At 41.3% G+C, this 26246-nt stretch overlaps 1 protein-coding gene across 1 annotated transcript in view; it reads right to left on the bottom strand.

Annotated features, from left to right (window-relative positions):
* The window catches only part of cacna2d3a (calcium channel, voltage-dependent, alpha 2/delta subunit 3a), a 105766-nt gene extending 82065 nt beyond the window's left edge, over positions 1–23701 (bottom strand). Inside the window, exons 1-3 of the mRNA XM_070909891.1 lie at positions 23577–23701; positions 23073–23154; positions 1901–2017 (exon numbers count right to left, since the gene is read on the bottom strand). Coding sequence (XP_070765992.1) covers positions 1901–2017; positions 23073–23154; positions 23577–23701 — 324 coding nt within the window. The remainder of the gene's footprint in view (positions 1–1900; positions 2018–23072; positions 23155–23576) is intronic.
* Between the last annotated feature and the right edge of the window lie 2545 nt (positions 23702–26246).

Here is a 26246-nt window from a genome sequence, read left to right as displayed (position 1 = left end):
ACACACACATGAACACACACTGGCACACACAACCCCCTGAGATGTACAATTATCAGGCATCCAGCCTCCAGGCAGACGGCTTTAGAGAAGCCATTAGCTAACCGAGTCCTCGTACCTCCAGGGGTTTAACGCACTCTCAAGGAAATAGCACACACAGACACAGATGTTGCTAGATTAATACATTTAATCTCACAGCTCAATAAAAATTACTCTTGTCAACAAGTTTGTTTATCAGACAGCTGCAACAGGTTGACAAGACATGTCTCTCAAAATGAGTTACGTAAGCTACAATACAGTTAATACTGGTTTGGAAAGCGTATAGCAATGTTCATTATTATTAGAAAGCTGATTAAGTCCTCCATTTCCTGTTACAGGAGTTAATAACATAACCAGTAACAATATTCAATTAGAACCTTGCTTTCATGCCAGCAATCATTGTGTAAGAGTAGGAGTCATATTTTTGAAATGGCAGATGACTCATATTAGCATGAAATACTTCATCTTCTCTATGTGCTCAGTGAAGGCTGTTGTGCATGTGGACGGCTGGAAATGTAGATGCTTTCAAAGTGAACGCAACACTGTGAAACAGGCATGGTCATGCAATCCGAGCAGGCAAAGGTATCATACAGAAGAATAATAACACAGGCACAAGCAAAGCTAAAGCATGGAAATGGTTTGTCACTATCTGCGCCCCTCTCTCTCTCTCCCTCCCTTGCTTTCCTTTCAGCTTGTATTCTTGGACCAGACTCTCAGAGAGAAATCCAATTTCTGTTAACAGCACCATGTTGTCCCGATAACATCTATCACCTGCAGCTAGAGCTGCAGCCAGAGAGGCAATGCACGGTGGACACATCCTGAACTGCACCTGTTACAACACTCGCACACACACACACAAATATCCATGCAGACATGCTCACACACCCACATACTGTACATGTACACGTGTACCAAAAACAGTGGTGGATGAAGCTATCAGATCTTGTATCAAAAATGTATCAAAAGTACTCTTTCAGGGTTTGTTTTATCATACAATTATTGAATTATTATTATGTATGATGCATTCATATTTTAGTGTAATATTAATTTTACTTAAATTAAATATAAAAATGCATATTTAATGAGCAGATCATATGTTTTGCATGTAAATCTCAATCTGCAAGGTGACTATTGACTATAGCTGGCAAATAAATGTAATGAAGTAAAGAGTACAATATACCCATCTGAAATACATAAAAACACGTATTTAAAAAGTATTTTGTACCTAAAACTTATATGTAAGCACAGTACTTGTCCTCCACAGGATACTAAAGACTATCCAGTCCACTTGTGTTTTAAAGACAAAAGACACCCCATACATACACGCAGAATTGACCAAACCAAAGGGATAAACACAAAAATCGAGATCATATGATATCAGTTTGAGTTCAGAGTTGAGTTTAGTGGCCTCTTAGATACTGATGTTTGGTCTGAGCAGATCAATAAAGTGACACTGATGGGTGGATCACAGCCTCTCTCTGTCTGTCACCTCACCCACAGCACCCGCTCTTTCACATATCTCTCTCTCTCACACATACACACAGCAAACGCAAGATGTGTCTGGTTTCACTGAGGCAATGTGGCACTACAACACTTCTTCAGACATCCAATAGGGTCAGCAGAGTGGTCAGAAGTAAAGACTTCACCAAATGATTTCACTGAGCTCCGTCCACTACCTTTACTTTTTCATTTCCAGTCTCTCTGGGAATAGATGTACCAATACAACTAAAAACCAATGTAAATGGTTTTAAACGCACCGTTACATTTCCTCGTGCACATATAGGAGTTGTTTTCTATTTTAAATGTTGCTTAATTCAAAGGAAGGTTTAGTGTGATGGATGAAGATTCAGGTAGAAACAAGTACCTTCATTGCCTGGGCTTTCTTATGAAACATCTCCTCCATGTCCTCTGCCAGCCTCTTTACCAGCCGCAGCCCATCAATCTCCTCCACCCGCACTGCCCGCTCAAACTCCTTGTATTTCTGAAAGAAAAACCACACATTCATGTTATCAGGTTACAATTACTAAACAATTCGTTTTTTCATTCCAACAAACTGATTCTGAAAGAAGGCATGTTTTACTCTGCTATACAGTAGATGTAAAAGTTTATAGCATGCATGTCCCAGTGTGTGCTCATCATGCCAATGTTCAGTGTCCTCGCTAAAGTAATGTTACTCAGTATTGTTTGGCCCACATCTGACAAATAACCATATTTCTCAGGCCAAGCAGGTGATGGGCAGAATATGATAACCCCACATTCAAACTGCTTGCAGTCATGAGTTTGAAGTCTTAACTGAAGTATTTTTTGGAGGTGGGTAAGCTATAAAAAGAAGATTCTAAACTACAAGTAAAAACAATTCCAGTCTGTTTATATAAACTAAATAGGTGTTGTGTATACAGACAGAGAAGTCACAAGTGGCAGTGGAAAAATTACAATATAGACAAACATAATTACAATATATAACCAAGGACCAGTAGCAATGCTGCAAAGTGCTAAGAATGCATTATTAGTGGTTCAAAAGTGGAATATAGCTTATATATATATATATATATATATATATATATATATATATATAGCTGCTTCTCCAAACTAATCTACATATAAACTAAACCAATCAGCTCAGCCAAGAGAATTATCAGCCTCCTCCAAGTTTTACCGACCACACATTAAGCGCCAATGACACACCGCTGCCCTCAGTATCTGCACTACACTAAATCACATTATTCTGCTGTAAACCAATACTGGGGTGCTTAGCTTAACCAACGCCTTAACCGGGGACAGTGACATTAAGTCTTGTTAATTCCGTACCCATACATACCACACACACACACACACACACACACACACACATATATATGCAGAGCTGATCTAAGCAAGGGGGTATACTTGTACCAAAAAAAAAAGAAGAAAAGAAAACCATTTTTGAAATCTGTGCAAAGCTGCAGGCGGCTGTGTTTCACTCTTGGGGGATTTAACAGAAGATTACCGCCATATCAAATAGCATGCCCTCTCTAATGTTATGCCAACCTGCTAAGACGCATGCTCTTAGCCGCTCCTGTACTGCAACACACGAGAAGCACGGCGAGGGGGGGGGCAGATCATGGTAGGAGGAGGAATGGGGACAACATCAGACACTCAGCAGCAGCTTTTGGATTTAGGCAATCATCTGAAAAACTGCAGGACATCGCCAAACACAGAGGAATATTTTTCTGCATGAAACCAAAACTTTTGATGAGGGTGAATTTGTTAGTTGTAGCTGAGGGTGGCAAGTGAAAGCGGAGCAAAATGTTTGGTCACTTGAATGAACAACGCTTAAGACGAGTCAGTTTATTGTGTGAAAAAAAATACCCTTAATGAAAACAATCAAGCACAAAAAGGGACACTGAGAGGGGACACTGAATGTGATCATTGATTGTTATCTTGTCAGAATAATGGGTACATTGCTTTCTACACTTCCTTGCATTTCCTCCATCCCAAGACAAAAGACACAGCCAGACAGACAAACAGATGAGAGAGGGAAAAGAGAGATAAAGGGAAACAAAACAGAGACGGAGAGAGATAGAGAAGAAAGACTGTGATAGGGAGAGCAAACACTGAGTGGGTGCAAAGAGATTCAAGAGATGCAAAGACAGGTAGGATGGAGGAGAAAGGGAAGGCGGAGGGATGTTAAGGGTGAAAAGTGAAGGAAGAAAGTAGAGGATGATGGATGAACAGAAAGGGCACGGAAAGATAATATTGAAGTGGGAGTTCAGAGAGCGGTGTGAAATGTTATCTGTGTTTGTCAAGCTGCAGGTGGGCACAAGTGGAGGGAAGCACATTTATATTCAGTTTAATATTTACGACAAATAATGAGCATAATGACTTACACTGTTCAAAGTAATAGATAAACTAAGAAGTGCAAAGGCCAGAGCCTGAAGGTACAACATTCCTGCGATGCCAGAATGATTATTTAAGAGAGACGTGCTAGGAAAATAATCAAAATAAGAGCTAAGGTAGATGGGATTTTTTTTTTTGAGAGCAATTATAGTGATTAGAGGAAAGAGGGTCTGATACATTAAGGTTCTTTTTGAGGAGATGAGTGTCCAACTTACAGTGTAATGGAATCTGAGGCGGGGGGTGAACCTCCTGCTCTGAAAAAGTGGAAGAGTTCCACCAGTGCGGAGCCAGGAGAGAGATTTAGAGACAACGAGCAGCAGGAAGAGCAGCGAAGAGCTACAGACAGTGAGAAGGTTGAATAAAATCAGGTTCATAAAGGGAAACACTCACTGTTTCATCTTTATCTCCATATCATAGCATCAACACTCTGTTCACAGCCATAACACTGAACAGTCTGTGCGTCTTTGAAATGCTGCCGAAGTGGTGCCTTTGCTGCCAAATTCATTTGCATGTCATGGCAAAACGTGTTGGAGCATCAAAATTCTCTTCAAAAGCCCTGGTGCAGCCATCCAAGATTGTTTCTGTTTCACATACGGTAAAGATTGGATCAGAAACAAGTAGAGAAGGAAACAAACAATGGCAAATGGTGAAAATGAAGATGCAAAATTTGTCTTCTGAACTATTCTGCGTTCTACCACAACCACCAAGTTTTACATTTTCTCACACACCACCTCTGTCCCTCACCCAACAGCACTGCTAATTAATTGCAGCCTGAAGTAAAACCTTCTGTGGCCAATCAAAGTGACTGGCTGATGACTCAGAAGCCAAATCACAGCGGCCATAACCGTATGAAAATTAGAGCGATAATCCCACTGGCAGACTGACAACTGCAGTATGTGAGAGGGACTAAAAAATCCAGGTTTTAAGCCAACCCTGGTTCCTGGCTGGCGGTGGTGGGCTGTAAAAGCCGACAGGTCAGCGGCGGCTCCAACCTGAACTGGCTTGACTGGTTTCTTATTTTGTCCTTTCTGCTTTTACTGGCTCCCTATAGCTTCTTCTTCTCTCTAGTTTGTGTATCTCCTGCTTCCTTCTTTCATCTCTCTCCTTCTCTACTGCACCCACTTCCTTTGCTAATTATAAAAATGAATGGGCTGACTTCATGGACGCAGTCGTAGCTAAGACTTGTTCACTCTCTCTCTCTATCTCCCTCTCTCTCTATTGAAACCAGTATACTTTAGTCTACAGCTTAATGAAACTGGCGCAGAACTGACTTCACCGAGGCATAAGGAAAGCAGAGAGCCCACGGCCTGAGCCGAAGTGTTTATGTGTTTGTGATCACGTTTGTGTGGTCAGTGAGACGCTAAAAGGGTCCAGCTGACCACAGGCTGTCTGCAGCGCTATGTGCAGTCGGGCTGACCAGAGCAGGCAAGGGCCGACCAGGCCTAATTAGCCTGGAGCTATCCTCTTCACATCACATCATCATCACAGGAAAGCCAACTGACACACATCCAGAACAACCACTTCCCAGGAGAGGGGAGAGGAAAGCTTCCACAGCGGGTTTCAATGGCAACTTTAACAGCAGGATTGTTTTATGTAATTGATTTGGTACCATTTTCAAGATTTTGCCCATGAAATACAATTGGTCCTTGTCACCTCAGAAGTACTTCACCTCACTCCTGGGACTGTCCTACTTTGGAGGTGGTGGCTTGTATTAGGATGTAACGAGAGAGCACCTGTTCATGTCCACTTGTCTAGCTGCTCCTCTCCTGCTGAGCTGTGACACTGTCTCAGAAGAATTGCATGTTTTGGCCTAACTTGCTGTTGAGCACAAAATATAGTTTTTCCTTTCCCCTTTCCCCCAAGGATTGTTATGTTTTGCTGGAAGTGGCTCGAGTTTGTGCACCTGGCTACTGGCCTGATTTATCAGTCGTGTATGTACTGCTCATGACACCAGGGAGAGTTCCACTAACTTATAATATGGGCTGGGCTCAAACTTTTCCCAACCAACAAAAACGTTGCAACCTATTGCTCTTGTTTTGTCCATCATTCATCATCATTCAAAAACATTTTACTTTCCAGCTTAGCTCTTGAGATATGGGGTAGTGAGTTGTTCACTTTAATTGTCGCTTCATGCAAATTACAAACAAAACTAATTTCTCTACCTACCTGTTGCAGAAAATGTTGGTTTGTTTTGCCTAGGTTTTGAGATATCAAAAATGACATTTAAAAAAACTCAACAGCAATGCGTCTTTCTAACAAAAATGTCGTAGAAAGCCACATTATAAAGACACGCTGCTGTTGGATTTTTGTTGAAACAATCTTTCCACACTGAGTGAAATTACATTCATCTCCATTGTATAAATCCTTTACTTTACTTTCCTTTACTCTCAAAGAGGACTGTTAATCCGAAACTTCAACATTGACCTTTGTTAGATTTGTTGTTTTTAATTATTTTTGTGTTAACTAGCAATAATGTCATTAACCACGCGAAGTGACTGACCGCAGCGCATGAGGGTGGGGCTCAGTGTGTTGCATACGGTATGCAGTCGCACCTTGAAGCTTCCCTGTGCAACCAGTCTTGGTCAAATGGTGCTTCTCTAAGCCAAAATAACCGCATCTGCCCATGAACAAAACTACGGTCACGAATTTTACGTCTCCCTCCGCAAGATATACATTAGGCTGCTAAGGCTAGCTCGTGTGTCCACTGGGAAAAAAAAGTAGTTTCTACTGTGCTGAAGCCAGAGACAAGCGGTGGTGACACATATTGTATGGTGTCTGGTAACTCAACCCCCCCCCCAAGCCCATGTGGTGCCGCATCACATGAATGAGCTGATGCTGCTAATCTCTCTCCTACACAGCGTGACTGTGGAACAACAATCAGAGGCTAGAATCCCAAAATCCAGGCTGCACTTCAGCAGAGAAACCGAAACAGAGGCATGTGCAAGCCTGCCTGTACACACGCACACCAAACTCAATTAATAATACAATAACCATGCAGTAGATCAAAAAGAGGGAAGATCTCATACTAAATATTTTTCTGTACTTGGCAGGATAGGTACATGCGTACAAGCACTGTTTTTCTTTGTGTCGATCTGTTGGTCATTCTTCATGATGAAGTGTTAGAGGGTAGACTCGTGAATGACATTATGCTATATGTGTTTGTATCTATGTATGTCGCTTCCTTGGGGTTTGATAATAAAGTGATTAATGAAGGGGAAAAACTTCATTTCACACTAAGACTGAACCCCAATCCCCCAAATCCCAGCTCATTTTACGCGTCACCAGAGCCCACTTTACCTTGGCCCACTCTCACGCAATCTCACAGCTGTTTGAATCCCCCCTCATCCCTCCTGTGTCTTTCTCCCTCCCTCCCTCACACACACACACACACATATACGCACACTAACTGTCACGAAAATGTATGCAAAGACACAAACTTTTTCAGCACATACATGAATTACATTATCAAAATCAAAGGGGCAAATCATGATTAAAAATTACGAATCACGTGACCTAAATGTAAATGACTAAAAGCCAAAACATAAACAGTGTTGTTGATTCTGTTAGTTTGTTGCTCAGATGTTTCCTGTCGGCTTACTAAATGAAGCAGAACATGCACAGCAGAAAAGGAGATCCAGAAGCATGTGCCAAGAAGCCAAGCATGCAAGCAACCCTGAATTACGATTCTGTGTGCTATAGTGTCCCGTCTCATTCAAGCTGTGCTGTTTAGTTTTCATTCACAAAAAGCAGCTCGGTTTGTTTTGTTAGCCTCTGCCTGCTTGTCTCACTCAAGTGGATGAGTCTGGTTTGATGAACAAAAGAGACATGGCTCAGAAAAGCCTCTGAATGTGTGTGTATATGTGTGTGTGTGTGTGTTGGCGGAGACGAGGAGAGACAACACAGAGACCAATAAGTCCACTTAACAGACTCTCTAATGTACTGAGCCCCTGAAATGAGCAAGCAATATGGTGCACACAAGAAAGTTTCTAGTGTAAACTTGGGGAAAAAATTTGCATGTTCCTTCAAGTTACTGATGATCAAAAACCACAGAGTAAGGAAAAATAAAAGACAATGAAAAAAGGAACTGAAATATTAGGGACTCCCTATCACTCAAAATGTCTCCGCCTTTCTTTCATTCATCCCTAAATGGTGTTTGGATACTCAATTCAATATCCAGTGATAAGTATCAATTTCAAGGACTAGCATGAGTCATTCGTATGTTCATGTGTAAATTAAAATAATGCAAAGGAATATTTGCCATCAGCAGTAAGATTCCAATAACTGTACTTTACAATCAGAATCATACATTTATTTGACAGCTGAAGTTAATTTGCAGATTAAGATTTTATATACAAAACATAAGTGAGAAGTTAAATTTAGCCACCTAGACCAGGTAGAACATTGAAATACTGCTTACACATGAATGCATTTGTATTACTAGTCCAATAATACAAGAAATAATAACATAGAAATGAAAGGCAGCATTCTGCCTGCATAATGAATACTCTATGTACAGTAGATTTACCGCTAAAATGTTGTGAGAATTTGACTTAACTAAAGGTCTTAATACACCTACTACCACTGCACATCAAAAATGATGCCATCACAAAGACAAATATTTTAACACTATCTGACATAAAACAGTCTACACATTCTAATCACATTTTTTATTTAATAATTTCCCACACGTTGAGAATATTATATATTTATAAAAAACAATACTTAATATTGGTTGAAAAAAATGTTAAATATGTCAGACAGTGCACTTTCTGTGTGTGTATGCTTTCAGGTGTTTGTGTTCATTAATACAAGCTACATCCTGGTGCCTACAGTGTGAGAGCATGTATTCTCCTAAAACATGTTCAGGGGAACAAATGTCTTGCAGTGTCATCATTTCATATAAAGGGCCACTGATTCCCCAAAGCCATGTTTGTAATTACAGCCAACATGGCAGGTAGAGGAGGAGGGGAGCGGGGAGGGTACAGAGACAAGGAGAGAGGAGGTGAGAAGAGAAAACGTGAAGATGTAGGACCCAGAGGCATCACGTGGTTGAAGTTAATTCTGCTTTCTGCCATAGTGTCACTGGACCACGGCTGCGAGTGTGTCTGAGTGTGCGTCTGTGTGCAGAAACGAGGTAAAAGCAGAGAGAGAGGGTGAGAGACCGTCTGAAACAATTGCAATATAAGTGCAAAACACTCCAAGTCTGTTACTTGGGCGGGGGACAGGAGCGTCAGAACCCAAATCCACAGCGGGAAATCACTGCTGGATCACAGAATCTCCCAGGAACGCCAAATCGTTGCTATGCCCTCCTCCTTTCATACCCTCCCTTGTATGCCAGCCGACAAATTGTTCCCTCAAAAGAAGAACGCTGGCCGGAGATGAAGTGGAACAATTAATTTCACGCTTGTCCTCCCTGCCTCAAAAGCATGTTGGTCTGAGTCCCGTATCTGGTGGCACAGAGACACTCCCCGTGGATTGTAAAACACACACACACACACACACACACACACACACACACACACACACAGACAAAATGTAAATTAAACACTTAGCGCAAATGCTAATCACATAGACATAAAAACAAGACATCTTTAAACACAAATAAAACTCAGGGATCATAAACCCTTCTCGCCTGACTGGCCACACCTTCATCGCTGCTCCATTCACTGTAATGCAATCTATCAGTGGGGGAGAATATAGTATTGATCATAACTCGGAGATGTCTCAAAGTCAGATCAATGCGCTGTGAATGAATGGGGAGGATTGTAAGAACACATGCATGCACACACCGCTTTGACAGACCACTCAATCATGCGGTGAGAAGAGGGCCGCTCCTGAAAGGAAATAGACTGAGCTGTAAGAAGTGAGCATGGAAAACTTTCATTGCGGTGTGTCGCTGGGCCCCAGACATCTACCACACGGTCAGACTCACAGTCACAGGCTGAAAAAGCATGAGCAGGAAACCAGATTGTGGTATGACTAACAGTTGGCACCCTGATCTCAATTTTTTTTCTAATAAAACAAATAGTCCTGGTCTCAATTTTTTTTCTTATAAAACAAATAGTCCTGGTCTTAATTTTTGCTCTGCCGTGTCGCCTCTGAAGGCATTATACAGCACCTGTTGAACATACACACTTAACATAATTTAAAACTATCCCACACAGCATTTTGCTTGCCAGATAAGTACACTGAATGTTTTTAAACAACTTTGTTAAATTGATGATTGATTACAATGAAAGATAACTGAATTCTGTCTCGTGCTTAATAATAACGTTCCAAATCTGGTATGTCTTTGCTTTTGATTGATTAACACTCTGTTACGTCGAGACAGATAACAACACCTAAATCATGCTCCTACGCGTCTTTTTTTATCACCACTGCCACACGCTGGTTTCCTATTCTTCAGTGTATTGACAGCAGTGACAGCAGCTGTAAATGTGTTATCATCAGAAGAGCTAAAATCAGAATTGATTGTTGAAAACAGTCAATAGTTCCATGTACAACTAAAATGTGTAACTTAGCGGGGAGTCATCAACAGGAGTAAAAACATGTTCATTACCTCAGGGGAGTTGTTCAATGACCAAACTATCCTATGTGGGTGTGACAGATTGAAGACTGATTGTCCGAAAACAATAAAAAGCAAAGCTGTAGACTGAGACTTACAACTTAAACTCAAGTCAGAATCACAGAAAAACATTTAAATCTCAAATTTTAATCCTGTAAAATCCCAGAACAATGAAAATAAATCATGCACTGAGAGGCAGGGTTTGCATATTCAATTATTTGGGCCAAGCATTAGAAGGACTTGGTCTCAAATACTGTAACTAAAAAACATAATTAACAGCTTTGAAAGGAACATTTTCAAATATTGTGTCATTTTAAAGGTCAGTATTCATACCTGTGAGACATCTCAACTTGTAATTTGGTTATGAGGAACGAGTGCCAAATTTCACGGCAATCCACTAAATGGTTGTTGATGCATTTCAGTTAAAACCGCAAATGTCAACCTCGTGGTAGCACCATAAGAAAAGTCAGGGGATCAACAGTCAGTAGGCTTCAGCCTCTGGGGACCAGGATTTCATGACACTCTTTTATCCAATGGATGTTGAGATGGACCAAAGTGGTGGTTTACCTGCATGTAAACGTGCAATTTGTCAGCCATTATCCATACAACATGACTAAATATGAAAAACAAAAAGAAAAACAATCACTACTTCATGCACATCTTCCCTGTGAGCTAAGGTATGGCGTTTATTTTGTCTGTTAACAAAAAGACAAATGTGGGATCGCAAATCATCAAACAATAACTGCAACCCAAAATTACTTTAATTCCAAAACATGACAAAGAGCCGCAATGTGAAATGCAAGGAAATGTGATCTGCATCTAAAATCACAGCTTCAGTGTATTGACTGTCAGTCATACCCTGCCAGGAACTCTGGGAAGTGACCACAGACCTCTGATGCTATTAGCATTCGGGCTGCAGCAGTCCCTAAAAGTTAAAATCTAAATAATTTCCACAGTATTCATCACGTATTTATGAAAACTTACTGCTGACAACCGACATTCAACCCCATGCCAACCGCCACGTTGCTTTTATTTTAGCATAATTGAAACCACTTACACACCTCACCCATTTCATTCCTCAACACAATTCATCCACCTGCAGCTCCTGAGTGTGTGAGTGTAAGTGCTTCTGCAGTGACAGAGTGTTTAAAGGCTGCCTGTGGGCTATTAAGAGGAACAGTAGAATAACAGCTGTACACTAATATGAACTCTCTCTCTCTCACACACACACACACACACACACACACAAGGCCTTATGGCATAGCTGGTAGCAATGCTCAGGAGTTTGTCCCAGGGTGCATTGCGTCTGTTGGGTATGCACCATTGCCCCTCAGAGTGGGTGCCAAATCCCTGCTCTCTCTAATGACCGCCATCTTTCAATGTCCTCACATGCCTTGCCATCATGGTGTCATGGCGTACCCCCCACCTACACGCACACACACACACACACACACACACACACACACACACACACACAGAGAAGCTCCTAAATAGCTGAGGCTTCATCTAAGCCAGCATGAGAACATATCTACCCTAAAATAATTCCTTTATAAAGCAAAGGCAGCATTTCCCTTTCAGAACTTAAGTAGTGAGAACAGGAAGTAGCCTTTCTACTATCTCCATTCCGCTTTTTCTTTCATACAGCCATAATTCATTTCACCAAAAAACATAATAGAACCAACAGCAGGTCTAATCTCTTCACATGGAACTGATTAATAGTCCACAGTCTATCTGTAGTTGCCTGCATTCAGTTGGTTTCAGCAGAGTCGTGGAAAACATTTTTCATGCTTAGCAGCATGTACAATGTGGCCTGCTGCTTCCCTATTCCACTCCATACATTCTCACAGTCTCGAATTGATTCTAGCAGCAGCCAGCGTGAAAGTGGAAGGAGAGAGCAAAACATTGTGGTGGATGTATAAAGGTAATATTCATCCTTGCAAGTGGAGATTTATTATGGGAAGTTACACTTCTTGGACTGCAGTTTCATTTGAGTTTGTTTTAAAGGCCTCACAAAGAAATGGGAGAAAAAACGTACCTCCTATACAATGGGGAAGAATACTTTTGAGAACCACAAAGCATTTATAGTAGTAGTAGTAGTTGAACTGGACATATAAATATAATGAACAATTTGAAATAAATGTAGAACATAAAATATAAACTAAAGACGATATCCAGTTCATAATGGAATACATTAAAGAACATAAACAGCATCAACAACTCACTGCATATCTACAGAGAAACCTGATCACTTTTATATATCAAGTATAAACCGACCGATGCAGGGGTTTTGAGGACAATACTGATATCAGAGTGTTGAAAATCAAACGATACATCGGCCAATATTGATTTTGTAAACAAACAATCTTGAATCTAGATCCCAAAGATTTGTTTTTAAAGAATTGTGACCAAGATAAATACTGAGCGGGACATTATAAAATTGAAAAGTTTATAAAGTCAGTGTTCTCTGTTGGATAAACTATGTGATGTTACTGTTTGTATATTTGTTGACAATATTATATCAGTAACATTTTTTCAATCAGTCAGTGGTGAGGTTAATTCAGGGTGTTTCTGCTGATAGTGGTAATTCACTCTGATAACTGGGGGTGGTGCAGCTTCTGCTCAAAGGGTCTGTCCATTATTATTAGACACTGATTGAAGCATATAGAAAATACCTAGTTTTTCATTTCCTGTGTTTGAATACAAGTCAGTAATTGTTTGTAGAATACCACAAAAAGACGATCAAAAAACTGTTGAACTGTCTGATGAAATGCTACAAAGATTGCACTGCATATTATATGACCTTTTGTCATATCTTTTGTCACTTTGAATGGTTGCTAATGGATTTTGGAACCTGTCAAGTTATTTTGAAAAATATGATCAATTACGGCTGCCAAAAATGGCCAGCTGTTTTTAGCTAAGAGCAATAAATGACTGGCCTGTTTAATATTCACTGGAAATACAGCTCCATAGAAAATCAATGAGCTTTCAATGACTGGACGATCAAGCTGATGGCTATATAAATGCAAGGTTACTGTTAGTTACTGTGAATGCGGTATGGTTGTTGATGCCGCCAAGTATTCACTCCGTCAGTTGCGTTCCAGTTTACAAACCCAGGGAAATAGCAAACCTCTTTCAAGCTAGTAGACATGTAGGCAACGGCTGAGAATAACAGCAATGTGTCAAAGAGCATCTCAGTACAAACAACTCATCAAACCTGGATGGGTTACAGTGAGGGAAGGCCATGCTGCGTTACACAGTTGTTAGCAAAGAACAAGACGTTGTAGTGGGCATCTAGAACCCAAAGTTGATGATGAAAGAGTGAAACAATGTCTGATGCATTCCAGTTTCTGTACAACATGCTGATGACACTTGGTGTAAACAGTGACACTCCATGGGTTAGCTGAGAAACTGTCCTTTATTTGCCACAGCATTTCTTAACACTAATACTGACCATATGCATCCCCCACATTGCTACCTTTTTTAAATAATGCACCATCTCAGGATTGTTCTGAGAGTGCGATAGGGACGGCAGTTTACTCCAGTGAACTGCACAGTTCCTGGACCTCAGCCCGGTATGCTCCTGTGAGATGATGCAGAACAAGATGTTCATGGCTCGAATGAGACACCAGAAGATCATGATGTTAATAAATCAACATGGACTATGATCTCTGTGGAATTTTCATTTCCTTGAACTAGTTTCCTACTTGATAGGGCATTAGCTTATAGCATATTGTTGACATACAGTGCTTAACAAATTCTGTCAAAAACATGTTTCAAACTAAAAATTGTATCGTTATTTATTAGGCAAATAACAAACTGGAACAACTAAATAGTCCTTATTCACATATATTAACCAAAAATCTTAATATTTTGTATGACCTCCTTTGGCCCTGATAACAGCTTGCATTATTGCAACCACAAAACAACTTTTTCTGTTCAGGAATGCAAGTAAATAACTGTACAATCAAAATACATTAGATTCATCAAATTGTAATCCCCAAACTGTATTTTATGGCAATAGTCAGTTTTGATTAAAAATAAAAAACTGTTAGCAATTCAATCTTCACCATAAATGGACATTTCAACCAATTTCAAAAAAATTGTTACAGTGATCAGACTCATCTGTTATTCTGTTCTGTAATTCCTCTCTGATGGAAAGTCCACCATACCCAGGCCTCAAGGTCTGGTTCTGAAAACCGCAGTGCACACTGGTGATATTTTTAGGCATAACATGCTTTGAGATTGCTCAATCAGGTCCCGTTAAGTACAATTCAACAAGATATCACAATTCAAAATGTGCTCAACAAAATGGTTGAGAAGACCATTGAAGGGTTTTTGAAGAGGTTGTGTATGCTTGTAATAACCACACACCTAAAGCATGGCCAGCAATAAAGTAAACTTTGTCGATTCAACGATTAAGACGAACCAATACCACGATGTGACCACTGGATAAGTCACAGGCAACATAACTGAAAACTAAAACATGAAATCGATTTTTATGCACTTGAAAAATAGACTCAGTCTGATTGAAAAACAACAATTCCTCTCTGTGGACTAAATGTGGACTTCTTACTTTCCACACAGTATCTGTCTTTGTTACTGCACATGCCAACAACACCATGGAATCAATGTGGCTCAGCGTTGATCCATACCGATCCTCTGTGTCTAAGTAATCGTATGTCACTTACTCAGAGCTCAGCATTACCACAGCATCATCTGCACATTAGCCAGCGCAGGCCTGGCTAATGTGCAGAAGAGAGAGAAGTTTTTGTAGTGTGTATTGAGGGAGAGGTTGTTCAGTGAATAACAGGGAAAGGCTGACTAAAGTGCATGTGTGTGTGCTGATATGTGTTCTCGCATTGCTGTTTATGCATACCTGTATTCCTCTGTGTTAGCAAGTGTGTGTTTGTGTGAGATGATAGCGAGTGCAGGTGAAGGTCATCGGGAGGAGGGGCCACTGTTGTCCCACTGAGCTGGATTTGGCAGCACTCTCACAGTCTATGAGAAGTGTTGTGCAAATGGGGCGCAATGCGGGGCTCCATAAAGCACAGCCAAACTAAGTGTGTGTTTGTGCGAATGTGTGTGTACGTTGGCAGAGTTGATGTAGAGACAGAGGGGCTGACTTGGGACACATATTGAAGCCGTCAGAGAGTGCAGCGAGTGCACGACATTGTGCTGGGCCAGCAGAACTACTTTTTTCAGGGTGTGGGCACCAACACTTGCTCCAAACACTGGCGTGTCCCAAGATCCCCTCCCATGTATTCTTTAGTGCCGTAGCTGCATCCTATCCATTATTAAAATAGAGGGATGGAGGGAGAGGAGGACAGACTTAGAGAGAAAGTGCAAGAGGGAAGGGGAGAAAGAAGGGAAAAAATAATTGGGGGCGCAAAAACACATGGGTGAAAATGTTGACAACGGGAAGAGTTGACAGACAGGGTGAAGGTAATAAAGAAACAAAGTGGGAGAAAGTGAGTTAAATCAACAGAAAGAAAGAAAGAAAGAAAGAAAGAAAGAAAGAAAGAAAGAAAGAAAGAAAGAGCTGGAATGCCAGTTCATGTTTAATTCTGAGCATGACGTATAAACCAGAATTATCTGAGCATGCAGAGGTTCAGGACATATAAGGAGGTATTTATGATTGATGGAGCAGCTGTAATGGCTCTGATGTCCTTTCTTCTATTCAGTGTACTGCTTTATACGGGCCATCTTTACCTACAGCACACAGGGTGGACCCAAACAACCGGCAGGATGATTGATGCGGACAGCAGCAAGTCACAGACAGTCCTTCACACAATGCCGCACACGTTAATGTGCTTAATAGTACTAGTCCCGCCCCTTTGCCAAGTTTACTCTCTGCATGCAGTCGAGTCTGGAGCACGGCAGGTGAACAATCTGTCATAATTACAGAAGTCTGTGAGAGTGTGTGTGGACACTTGTATACTTGAGCGTGTCCATTAATGTCCGGTGTAGCCACGCTGCGATGCTCTTTATCTGTGGGCCAACAGAGGCAGAGCCAGAGCTGAGCAGCACGATGACAGGTGACAGTGGATATTTATCTTCAGCGTTCACATTCATCATCCGAACGGCACAGAGCACAGGGCGTTAACACTGTATGCAAACACTATGCGTGTGCATGCGTGTGTGTGTATCTCTCTTCTGCAGAAACTTCAGAAACAGGGAAGAAAAATCTAACTTCCTTACAAACACAAATTAACTACTAAATCAAACACTTTTCACGCCAGCAAATGAACTTAGTCAGAGAGATTGGGGATAAATCAAAGAGGTGAACCGCACAAGAAGTCATCAAAAGACACTTGGTTTTCTAAGCCCACAAACACGGCGTCAGCAGTTGTGCTCTTTAAGAATTTAAGTTCTTTAATCCGGTAGCAAAGGGCCTTGCTCCCTGCTCCTGAGCTCTCTACAGTAAAGGCAGGGTGTTTGATTCACAGTGGCTTTTCTCATGCTTTTCACCAACAAAGCACTAATTACAGTATGAGTGAGTGGCTGTGTTGGCTAAAGCTGGCCTGCTAGGACATGAAAGGATAGCAGCACAGGCTGCACTCCTGCCTGCTAACGCTGTAATTAACTCTGTGACACGACATTCCTCCTTCTTTTACGCTTTTCTCTCTCTCTTTCTCTCTTACACACACACAGACACACACACACGCACACACACCTCTCTTTCTCTGTCCTCTCCCTCTATGAGCAGCGGAGGAATCAAATTTAGCAAGATCATGCTTTGGTCAATGAGAACAAGAGAGGGAGGGAGCGAGAAGCAGGAAAGGAGATGGGAGGGTTAGGGGAGGTTAGGGAAAGAGGGACAGTCATCAGTACACACCCCTATACACCCCCTTCCCTCACCTCATCGCCAGCCGTGCTGAACCAAACCTGACAGCTATTCAATTTTCCCAAAGCTAAATCTAATCTGCAGCCGTCTCCCCCTCACTGACACACTGTTACACTGGAACGCCTCAGCCATCACCCACCCTTGGCAGCAGATTGGCACCATCACACATACTTCCCCTATCCATATCCACACACACACCGATATACAATGTCATCCATGGGGGAAGAAGGGCAAATAGAGGGCAAAAAGAGAAATAAGTAAAGCTTCTCTTCAAATGAATCTGAAGAACAAGTGATGGAGTTTGACCATACCGCTTTCAAATTTCTATGTACCAGACAGAACTTTGTAATACCTTCGCAGCCAAAAACTCTATTACGCTATTATCATATAATCATATTTTTTTTCCACCAGCAGACTCCATACAGTAAACAACCTCATAGCCCGGATTTTGGAAATACTGAGTTAATCTTAATTCCTCCAGCACAACTCCAACCCCTTAAGACACGTTTTATGATAATATAACTCCCCACGGGATTGTCTAAAAGCCGCCTCCAAGAATGTAATTCTGGTGGAGAAATACTACATCGCTTAATTTTATATTTTCATTTCTTTACCACCTAAAAGTGTAATTCATGGGTGCTTATTCCCCAACCTCAGTATATCTAGAACTGAGTGTCCTCAGCTGGTAACTACACTGTACACATATTCTAACATGTTTATGTGCACAATACAACACAGAAATTGTTCTAGTATTGAGTTTATCAAAGTAACTTTAACAACAAGAAGTAAAAGGCACTTAAACTACATCAATTTATTTGTAACAAGTATGACAAATGGACAACATTTGTAAATAGAAAAATGGAACACTAAATCAAATTAAAACTTTAAGTGCAGTACTGAGTACTGAGTGGAAAAATGTCTAAAAAAAACTCCTCCTCCATTACAGTTTCACACACAGCAAGAGTCATTCTTCCACTGTTGTCATCCAAATATGTAATTAATTTTAAATGAACGTGAAAAACTGAAATGCATAATCATTTCCACTTCAAAATTAGATAATTAGTCATGCTCTTAAATCTGGTTAGTGTGACTAAAATACATATTCAGAACAAAAAGAGATATTTTTTTCTAAAACAGACAAACATGAAACTGCCTTCTGTAGAAATATTCAATTATGTTTCTGTGAAATTAGTCTTATAGAAAAACAAAACATATCGTTTTATGTGTATGTATGTTTTGTTGCACTAACCTGTCTGAAAGATGCTAAACAAATGAAGTTTGATTTATCAAGTTTGAAGCAAAAAATACGTTGTTTTACTTATTTTTTGAAAAGGTGACACTGGTAGGTTTTCATTTCCAGGTATTTTTTAATCAGTCAGTGGCAGTATTATATACTGTAGAACTACCTCCCATATAGTATATGTTAAGTTTATTGTAGTGTAAAAAGAAAAGAGAAAAGAAGAGCGAATAGCTTTGTGCACTGCGTGTACTGCAGCGCTAGAGGAGGGACCGGCAACTGCAAGATGAACATGTAGTCTGAAAATATATATGTATTTTATATTTCCCTTTTCTGACTTTGTTAAGGTACAGTAGTATTCAAGATTTTAAAACTATATTTCAGTTGATGCTCATACATTTATCTGATGTAAATAACAAACAGCTGTTTTTAGCAAAAGCAAAAAAAAGTGTCCCGCTACATCAGTGGATACAAATTCAACCATGTTCTTCTCCTCCCTCTCTGTAACTCGTTCTCTCTTCACTCCATAAACCCAGCATGCACATGTTGTGCGTCTGTCTAAGCCTTTTGCCTCTTCACTTCACTGGACAACTTTAATACTGGCATATATTTTTCACCCGCCGCTTCTTTTTGAACAACCACTCCACTCTGTCTTCTTCTGCTCTTTCTTTTGGAATATTGTCAGCAGGCATGTCAGCGGCTTGCCATATTAAAGGAGAATGGTATGGCACCACTCTGTATCAGAGACCATACATGCACACACACAAATACACACACCCAGACACACACACTCTTCTTCCCCACCCAGGCAAATCGATTCCAGCATACTCTTGTCACACATCATTACACCTTCCTATCATCCTCTGCTCTTTTGCTCTGTGCGCCTTTGAGTGTGAGAGCGGCAGCGTATGCATGTGTGATTGAGCATGCTTTAAGTAGGTATGCAAACTTAACACACACACGCACACACACGTTGCAAAAGCACATCCGCCTGCTGCCTATTGCTCGCCCTCAGGTACTGCTTACGCCTTTAAAAATAGGAAAGCAGACGTGCAAGGATAACTTTCAGACAGCGGCGGTGGCGATCCCACAGAATGGTCATTTGTCTTGTATCTTACCATTACCTAGAGGCTCGAAGTTATTTCAGCGTGGCATAATGTCCCACTACTTTGATTCCAGAAAGCCATAACATCAGCAAGGTGAAAAACTAGTCCAGCCAACAACACACACACACACACACACACACACACACACACACACACACAGACACAGCCATCACAGCCAGCCTGGCTCATATAGACAGGTTGCTCAATGATACATGAAATTAAAGATTTCAACAGAATAGCAGTGAAGAGGGTAAAACACACAGAGCTAATTCTAACTATCAGTGGGAGATGTTTAATGTGTCTCAAGCAGAAGTCTCCTGCCCTTTGTATGACTGTGTGTATGCACAGTGTTCTATGTCTACAGGTATTGTATTTGTACATACAGTGAAATTCTACTAACATCTGATTTGTGTAACAAATTGAAGGCGTTATTGATCATGTTTTTTTTCCTTCTTCAGGGACACATACACATAAGTGCATACACACACACACACACACACACACACACACACACACACATGCCCTGACTGGTATAACCTTGAAACAAGAGCTATTTCCGATGGAGACAGGAAGCGGGCTGTGGCGTGTAAAGAGAGGATAGATCAGGAGAGGGGGAGGAAAGGGGGGGGGGATGAAAGGCCAAATCTGGCCCAACTGGATTTTTTAAAAAAGTAAGATTTTAAATTTGGTCTCTGAAAACATTTGAACCAAAGTCATTCTTTTCAAATATTTAAATTTATATAATTTCTGTACCCTAGGTCCTTCTGGGAATTATGTTGTTTTACAACTTAGTAGTCATGCAATAATTTAATTATTCATGACTATTTGAAGTCATAAATCTGTTCAGACTTGATCCTACAAACCTGTTTTCATTCTGACTGAAATTGCTGAAAGCATCTCAATGCATTATGTATGAAAATATTAAATTAGGATACTAATGTATTTGGATAAGGGCCTCCACTCAATTAAAAAGAATGAAGTAATTTATTGCACGGTTTTATGTTATCAGTTATGACTAATCACATGTTGCACTTTTTAAAGAATATCTCTCATTGAAGATGATTGAATTGGAAGTCAAATCAAGCATCAAATGAATGCAGAGGCAACACACAGGAAGTATCAAGTAGCATTTTAACTTGGAACACAAAGTCACACCATGAGCCACAATAGGTGCAAGATTTTAAAGCTGTATAGAAATGATGACAAAACATAAAATCTGACGAGCACTGTTGTGTTACTTTGTGTGGTTGCTTAAGTAAGATTTGTGTTCTGTACATTGTCATCAGGCAGCGTTTAAAAATTAGATTTTCCATCTACTGGTCCATCTTTTTTCCTCCTTCATGTTTCAGCGAAAAAGATGGTATATGTTCAATGAATGTGAGGAAAAAAATACACATAAATATATTTTAAAAGTATTTTTTGCATATTTTCTATACTGTACTTTATACAATTTGTAATGTTTTGGTGTGCTGGTGCAAAACACATTTTGTGTGTGTGTGTGTGTGTGTGTGTGTGTGTGTCCGTGTGTGTGAGACTCACGCAGAGGTTTGGTTATTTCCAAGGGAGTTTTGTTACGCTGGGGTCAGAGGGATAACTGATGAGAGACTGAGTCCATCTGTCCTCTGCCCAGGGGAAACACACACACACACACACACACACACACACACACACACACACGCGCCTTGGTCTTTTCTCTTCAGTACCATCCTCCTCACTATGTACAACAGCGTATATCCCTCATTCTTTCTGCCTATTTAAAAGCATATGTGCCCCCGGGGGAACTGTGGTCCCTCCTCAGCTTTTCTGGACAAGAGCTACCAGACTGTACCAGATACACAATGAGGCACAACGTACAGGACACTGTGACATGTTGCCAAAGCCTGCGAGTGAAGGCATGCGTGCATTTATACATTCTGCACATCTGAAGATACCATGCGATCCAGCAACATACCAGTTTGGTGTGAAAGATGCACTTTTCCTACAAAGAGGTCTCCAGTCTTTTCTTTGCTCAATTAACCCTGCGGCCTTCATTTGCATTTCATAAAGAGGTCGTCACTCTGTGGGAGGGTTATCTTCTTTTTGGAGGCAGAAAAAGATGAGAAGGGGGAAGAGTTTTTATCCTGTCAAAAAAAGATAACACCACTTCTCTGCCTTCTCAGCGGCTGATGAAATCCACGCTATAGGCTCATATGTGCCTAAGTAGCTGTGCATGTGAATATGCAGTGTGTGGTCATGTGCATAGATGTATGTGTGTGTGTGTGTGTGTGTGTGTGTGTGTGTGTGTATGTGTGGGAAGGTGGGGGGGGGGGTTCTGTATGTGTGCACTCATGTATAGGGTACATGTGTACTGTAAGTGACAGACATAAGTCCTGGCTGTGTGTCACATCACATCTCTGCTGGCCTGTGTGACACCTAACTAGCCACACACCACAGCGGGTCTCTACATCCACCAGGGTCCCGAACTGCCGGCCCCAAGCACAAACACTGTGTCTGTGCACCTGCTGAGAGGTTAGCTTCAACTTGGCCCTTTATCCACCGGCTATCCATTAGCCAGTTTTAACTCATGCTTCATCAACTAACCCTCCATTAGGAAAATTTGCATTCCAGCACACTCAAATCTTGCATAAATGCCACAAAGCTGAGTGGAAGAGGGATGGGAACAGACTGCAGAGAGGTACGAAAAGAGGTAAGGGGGTGTTAGAAATGTGAGGAACACTCAGTTGTTTAGCGAAAAAATAGCGCTTTCCAGAGAGCATATCTGTGTGTGTGTGTGTGTGTGTGTGTGTGTGTGCGCGTATGCCTGTGTGTGTGTGTGAATGCTGCCAGAGTGCTTGTGAATTGGACACCCATTTAAAAGGCACATGTTCAGAATAAGCTTTTAAATCTGTGCCTACCTAGTCAACATGCATTACCGATTCTCAAGTGGCTAAAAAGCACAGGTCCTGCTGTTTAAGAGATGAAGAGTGACATTTCTCTCAACTCACAAATTACTCAACCGCAGTCATTTCCTCTCATAAGTTGCTCTTTCACATCCACACAGCAATTTCAGCAAGTCTCTCAAAGAGGTATCTTAAAGCTTTTAAATAAACAGTTACTTTACCGACAGTATCACATCATTTCAGCTTTGGAAAAAAAATATCTGCAGTGTGTGTGTTTGTATTTACACACTGGGACGGTGTTAACATTTTTTTCTATACAAAAGGACAGTAGAGCTCCTTTTTTAAAAAAAAGAAAATCTGTTCTCCTCTTCTCTCTTCCACTCAAATATTTTCCCAGAGTCAAACTGTCCACAAGAAAAACAGTTCAGTCAAGTGGACATTTGAATAATATTTTAAGAGTTTTGAGGTTCCAGGGTGTACTTTTAATTTGACACCTGAAGTCGTAGTCAAACAACATAAAACTGCTCACCTTCTGCAGCAGCTGGGAGCCAGAGTACTTTGCCGAGATGGACTTCATCTCCCCACCAAACGCTGAAGCCCAAAGCTTCACCCTGCAGATGGCACACACAGCACACACATAATCAGAAAGAAATCAGAAACATTTTCAAAATATATAGCTATACATATAGGCAACAACTTAGAGCAGTTAAGAGGCGGACTCAAAAACTACTGCTCTTTGACTGATTTTTCAAGAACATTCATTCGTAACTGCCATTTTTTTCATTTTATACTTGATCTAGGCTATAACAAAAAGACAGACATTGGGGGGGGGGGGGGGGGGGGGGGGACTGTGATAACAGTCAACAATCACACTATTAAACAACAGTGGAAACCATTCGAGGACAGATCGCAATAAGACATCAAATATTTTTTGCAGACTCACACAGCTAGTGCATTTTTAATCAAGTTCTGGTTTGAAACTTGGAGAATCAAGTGATGCGCTGCACCTTTGCGTAAAAGAGGATCTACTTACACGGACGGAGGGATGCTTTGGTGGGTTCCTCCCACCTCAGTGACCCTGGTGCTTAAAGTTGAGAAAAGTAAAAGCAGACACGCACACCACGCACTGGAAACCACACAGCTCCGATCCACCTGCATCTTGGGCAAAGATACCCTCCCTACGCGCACAGTGCGAGTTTTGAGCTTATGCTGCCACCGTGGATTGTTTTCTCCCCCTTCCAGAGAATCCAAAAATGAAAAGGGGAAAAAAATGGATGGGAAATCAAAGTCACCTATGCTGACTGACAAAATCATTCATGGCAATGTGTTCAGCTGCTCTTGGTGCGGGACGCGGATGGGAGCGACGCGCCTTGGCAAACGGCGGGATCCTCAGCTGTGTGAGTTATCCAAAGTGCCGCGGTGTGGCCCCGCTGACCGGTCCGGTGCACGCGGCTCTGCTGCCCGGCGGAAAGTCGAGCTCGACTCCTCCGGCAGGGAAAGTCCGCTCAGTCGCTTTGTTTGACCGACCTCACCCGCAGAGAGCAGACAGTGGAGGTTCAGGGGGGAAACCGGGGAGATCATCAAACGATGCAGCGCACAAGAGCACGCCTACTCCTCCTGAGTGATGCGACTAGCCTCCCCCCTCTCTCTCTCTCTCTCTCTCTCTCTCTCTCTCTCTCTCACTCACTTTCTCTCCTCCTTACTCTCAGGATCTGAGCATCTGAGGCTACTGAGGATGCTGTTATTGTTGTTGAATTACGGCATAATTCCGCCTCTCTCTCTCTCTCTCTCTCTCTCTCTCCCTCTCTCTCACCCACTCATGGGCTCTAATACATGGCTATAATAGCTAGCCTTTAGTTTTCATGTCAGATCAAGTCATGCACTGTATGCCAAGTTCACTGAAGCAGGAATTGCTGCCAAAGTGCTGACGAAAGACAGAGGGAGAAGAGAAAAGAAAGTGTGTGTGTGTGTGTGTGTGTGTGTGTGTGTGTGTGTGTGTGTGTGTGTAAAAAGACAGAAGTGGTGGGGATGTCCAGCCTCTTGGTGGAAGGAGGGAAGGAGCAGATGATAAGTCAATTAAATGCACTTTGCAGCAGTGATGTGGCACTGGCAGTGTGTGGGCATACGGGTTGTGAAAGAGGATGAGAGCCCCAAGACGACGGACCCCATGCGACGGATCGCATTTCACAAAAAGCTGGAAGGATTCTGACAAAGCACTGGAAGCGGGATCAACACGGACTGAATAGACTATCTCTACCACTGCAGCAGTGGTGCCCTGTTGAGTACAGGCCTAGGCCTACCTCTTTTACACAAGAAGACAAACCTTTTACATATGTGGCTCAAGTATCAACGTGAAACAGCTGGTCTTGGTCAGTCAAACCGACAAAACAACCATAGTTGATTCAGTCACAAGAGTGTTTACACCAACACATACAGTTACACTGAGGTACCATCACATTCGGTAGGATTATAAACTTTTCTCATTTAAAACAAAACTGTGCATACATTCAGCAAAATAAGGTAGAAAAAAGTATTAATTTTTGGATTTATAGTGGCATACATTGGACATTAAAATGCACTCAGGTGAGAAAGTTCAGTGTTTAAACTCGAATCAGATTTTTGCATGCAGGATATTGCTCTGATATTCACTGCTTTTCCCAGTGACTTCCCCGCAGTGGCCAGTCCTTTGATGTCACTGGAAAAGTTCCCAGCTTTCCAAACCAACGAGCATGGACTGTGCTAATGGGACTATAATGAAGATGAGACTATAATGAAGTCAGCCTGAAACAGTGCCAACGCTGTGTGGAGATCTGACAATAGAATAAAGCAAACTCCATTAACGAAGAATACTGAGAGTTACAGACTGTAAAAATACATAAAGTTTGTGTTGTAAAACAATGTGATTGTTGCTGCATGATCATTCTTAATATAGATTAAAGCAAAACATCCTACTCAGCCAATCAAAACACCAAGTGCTCACCTTATTGGCAATAAACCGTAGCACTCTACATCGATAATCTAGTTTTAACCTGACAACTGAGCAAACTTAACTTTCAAAATTATTTTTGACAGATGTTTGCAGTTATTCAGGTTACCCGTGAAACATTTACTTTATGTTTGACTGTTATAGTATGATAGGGGAAAACTCCATATGTGATAAACGCCTTAAAACCATTATTTTGAATATCTGGATAGGCCTATGCTGCAGAAGTGGCGACCAACAAATTTGCAATTTTGGAATTCTTTCCATCCATTTACTTGTCTGAGTCTCTTGGTGCTCTGTCTTGCTAGTATTTTGGTGGTTTTAAGTTTTCATGCATTGTTTTAAAAGCGACAGAAAAGTCAGACAATGACGCTGTGATCATTGCTGGGATACACAAACACGTCTTACATACATTACATGATTAAGTAATAAGAGAGAAACTTAGATAAACAGACATCTTCTCTTATGGTGTTTAACTTCTTGTTCGTGAACATCACCTCTTCCTTCTGTTTCTGTCTCAGCATGTTCATACTGTGTCTGGTGTGACCTGGTGGCAGCCTCACAGAATGGAGAAAGGATTGCCAAGTCAACAACTAGTTCATCATCATCTCCCCTGAGGTAAAGAGACGACATACAGTGTTTAGGACAGGTTCCTGCAAAACTAAAACTAAAATATCAGCTGTGGTAGTTGGACTGACTTTTCTTCACTGAATGGGAGTT

Source organism: Enoplosus armatus, chromosome 8 (genome assembly GCF_043641665.1).
Source record: "Enoplosus armatus isolate fEnoArm2 chromosome 8, fEnoArm2.hap1, whole genome shotgun sequence".
NCBI classification, from domain to species: domain Eukaryota; kingdom Metazoa; phylum Chordata; class Actinopteri; order Centrarchiformes; family Enoplosidae; genus Enoplosus; species Enoplosus armatus.
This window is presented reverse-complemented; position numbering and strand designations above follow the sequence as displayed.